The sequence below is a fragment of the Atta cephalotes genome (genome assembly GCF_000143395.1).
Source record: "Atta cephalotes unplaced genomic scaffold scaffold00005, whole genome shotgun sequence".
Lineage (NCBI taxonomy): Eukaryota > Metazoa > Arthropoda > Insecta > Hymenoptera > Formicidae > Atta > Atta cephalotes.
Genome location: NW_012130069.1, coordinates 5438307 through 5441694, shown reverse-complemented (window position 1 = coordinate 5441694; position 3388 = coordinate 5438307). Strand labels below are relative to the sequence as shown.

The window sequence follows — 3388 nt, the reverse complement described above, 5'->3', positions numbered from 1 at the left end:
GAGAGAGAGAGAGGGAGATGATACATATCAGTAAAAACTTATAATATTTAAAATTTTAGTCATTCCGTCCAATAACTGGGTAATGTTCACTAATTGATTTAAATTATTGATTTCTTAACAAATGCACATATTTTAGTTTTCCCTTCTAAAGTTAAAAAATATATGAATACTTCAATTTCATAGAAGAACAGGATATTTCTATCTTTCATACGTTTCATTTATGATACGATAATCTGCCTTCTCTCTTGACTATATTTTCTACATCTATTCATATCTTTTTATTCTTTCTTTCCCTTTCCGATCTCTAAATGCAAACAGTAACAACGCTAGCTCGTGCAAAATATAAAAAACGTAAACTGCGGAGGACTCAAGCATGGAGTTTACGCGATATGTAGCGTGAGAGTTCCGCGCGATTGCGTCGAAGTCAAAGAGGATAAAAATGCGTGGAGAGAAAGACGATTGCGCATTATTAGGTCCAATGAACGTGCGAGCAAGACGCGTATTAATCCGGGTCGTTCGTTTCGAGAGTGCGTTAGTAGTGCGCGCCCGCACTTTTATTTGTTAAGTCAACGCGGGACGTTCGCGCCATAAGTTGAACTGTAAACTCTGTGAAATATACGCAGTGTTTCACAGACAACTTCAAATAGAAGTCACAATGTAATTGAAGCGTGTGCGGTTTGTCGATTCATCAATCGAAACCACAATTTCATCAATGGTATGAATAATAAATATAAATAATAAATGTAATAGAAAAAAAAAAATAATATATATATATATATATATATATGTATATTTATTATTATGTATGTATAATTCTAAAACATATCGGTGTAAATTTAAATCATGCGTCTATATAATTTTCATCAGTAGATTTAACAATTTAGATTTTAAAATTTAGATTTTAACACACATCAAAATGATGTTGTATAAAATTTGTTTTTTATATATTCCTGCACTGCAGAACTTAGAACTTTCTTTCTCGCTTCCGAATATCAAACATGTACCTATTTCGTTTTAAGTTCCGATAGTGTATATTAGTTTAGACACAGAAAAAAAAACAAATAAATCCCAGGGGTTTTAAATCCACCATGTTAGTGTTAATATTATAGTTGCGCTTTCCATTTACGTCAAACTCAGATAGTTCTCATTTGTGACGTCATAACTCTCGTCATAACTCTCGTCATAACGTCATAACTCAATTAAATGCACCTTCTTTGTTATTTTGAAAAGTAAGATTCAACTGAGTTTTTATTAATAATCTGTACAAACTCGAAACCGTGCTTTACTGAATTTTGTTAGTTCACATTAAAAGAGATTTTGAAACCTATATCTATTATTCGATAACTTCATCACCAAAGTAATGATGCTATTATCTGAAGAAGGAAACTCAGGAAGTGCCCAGTCTCTGATTTCGATGAGCTTTGAATATATTGTTTTCTAGACAAAAATAAGGGACGCATATTTTTTTTTAAGAAAATCGATTTTTTTTCTTTCAAAGTGAATATCGTCAAAGCTATAAGAGATAGAAAAAAATGTTTAAAATAGAAGTTGACTGATTTTTTTTTCAAGATTACTTATAATAATTGTAATTAAAAACATTTCTTTAACTTTTATAAATAAAAATTGATTTAAATAAATTTTTTGAAATTATTATTATATAAATTACTTTTTAAATCATTCACCTTTTAAAAGAAAATTTTCTTTTTTTATCTCTTATAATTTCGATGATATTCGCTTCAAAAAAAAAAAAACCGAATTTCTTCAAAGAGATGTTTCCCTAAAAGTGCAATGGGGCTCTCATAAAAAAATATGTATCCCTTACTTTTGTCTAGAAAACAACATTCAGTGTTTGTCAAAATCGAAGAGGAAGTCTTTAAAATACATAACTTTAGACTTGATTAGTATCATTTGCGTGAAAAAATTAACATCTGCAACATGGTGAGAATTGTAAAATATCGCATGTTAAATTCACATCGATAGTTTTTTTTTGTGCACTTTTTACAGTGCACATATAAAACATACACTTTCGAATGTATATATAAATCTGAAAGAGACGAAATATAAAAGTACTTGCCGAAAAAGTCCTCCCAGCTGACTGAACCGTCGGAATCCACAGCGTTGGTGCTCGCAGCTTCCACATCCGCCTCGCTGCCCATCGTGACGCGCGTCCCTCGTCGAGCAATCTCACGTCGATCGTCAATGTAATCACGTTGTTACTCGCGAGACACGCCACGATCATCGCTCCGATCGCTCGTCACATTGCGCGACGTTTCGCGCCGTGTTGAACGACGCAACCGCGCGTCCACGAACATGCGCCGATCGCGACTGACATATCTTTCGGTGCCGAAAGTTTCGCCGCGGAAAAGGATGAATGATCGGAATTATATGATCGCGAGTCGACAAACAAGAAACGTACGCGCACACCGAACGGAACGCGATTGACACCACCGACTGCCGTGACCGGCACGGAGCAACGCGGCGAGCCAAAACTCGCCGAGAAGGATGTCTCGCACGACGCGGTCGCAGGATGAAACGCGACTGACATTCAACCGATTCAACAACCGCGCCAGCACGGCGCGTCACGACGCGACGCGGCACGGAGTGCCTCGCCGAAAATCACCGAGGGTGAACGATCCCACAAACCAATGGAGGTTCCTGAGAATTCTGTGAAATGTACAATTCCGATTCGACACCCCGTGTTTCTAGAAAATACAAATTAATTATTTCGATCTGTATACGTACTATAAAAAATGATAAATGTTATATAAATTATCTCTCTAAATTCTTTTTGGAGTGGAATATCTCATTCTGAAGAATAAAAATTGAGCCAAAAAAAAGAGTAGTTCAATTTTCAATTTGAAAAGAGAGAGATTATACGTCGTCTTTAGAATAAAATATGCATTCTAAAAAATTTAAAAAGCAAGTAAAGCAAAAAGGATAAAAAATATCCAAGTAATTTTATTAATATTTGAAGATTCGCAAAATAAATGTCAAAAAACTTATATAATGTAATTGAATTTTTTTTATATCGAAATTAATATAAATAGTTTTTCGGTAATACTCTATATTACATCAGAATTAATTGTGTGATTAAAAAATCAATTCAGATTTATAATAGTAATAATTTAATAATAGAGATATCTTTTCATTAAGGACGGGCTTAGCTTAATTTCCAACAATGTAAAAAAATTACATTGTTGGAAAATCGATTTAACTGATTGTTCATCTTTTTCTAATTCTTAGAAGTCAATTTATTTTTATCTTTTTTCTAATTCTTATAATTAGAAAAATATGAAGAATTATTTAATCTTGATATATATACATATATGTGTATATATATATATATATATATATATATATATATATATATATTATAGTATCTAGTATA

General features: G+C 32.7%; 1 protein-coding gene across 1 annotated transcript in view; it reads right to left on the bottom strand.

The window, feature by feature from the left end:
- LOC105626380 overlaps positions 1-2156 on the bottom strand; it is a 60278-nt gene extending 58122 nt beyond the window's left edge. The window contains exon 1 of the mRNA XM_012207680.1: positions 2075-2156. Within this exon, the coding sequence (XP_012063070.1) occupies positions 2075-2156 (82 nt within the window). The remainder of the gene's footprint in view (positions 1-2074) is intronic.
- Between the last annotated feature and the right edge of the window lie 1232 nt (positions 2157-3388).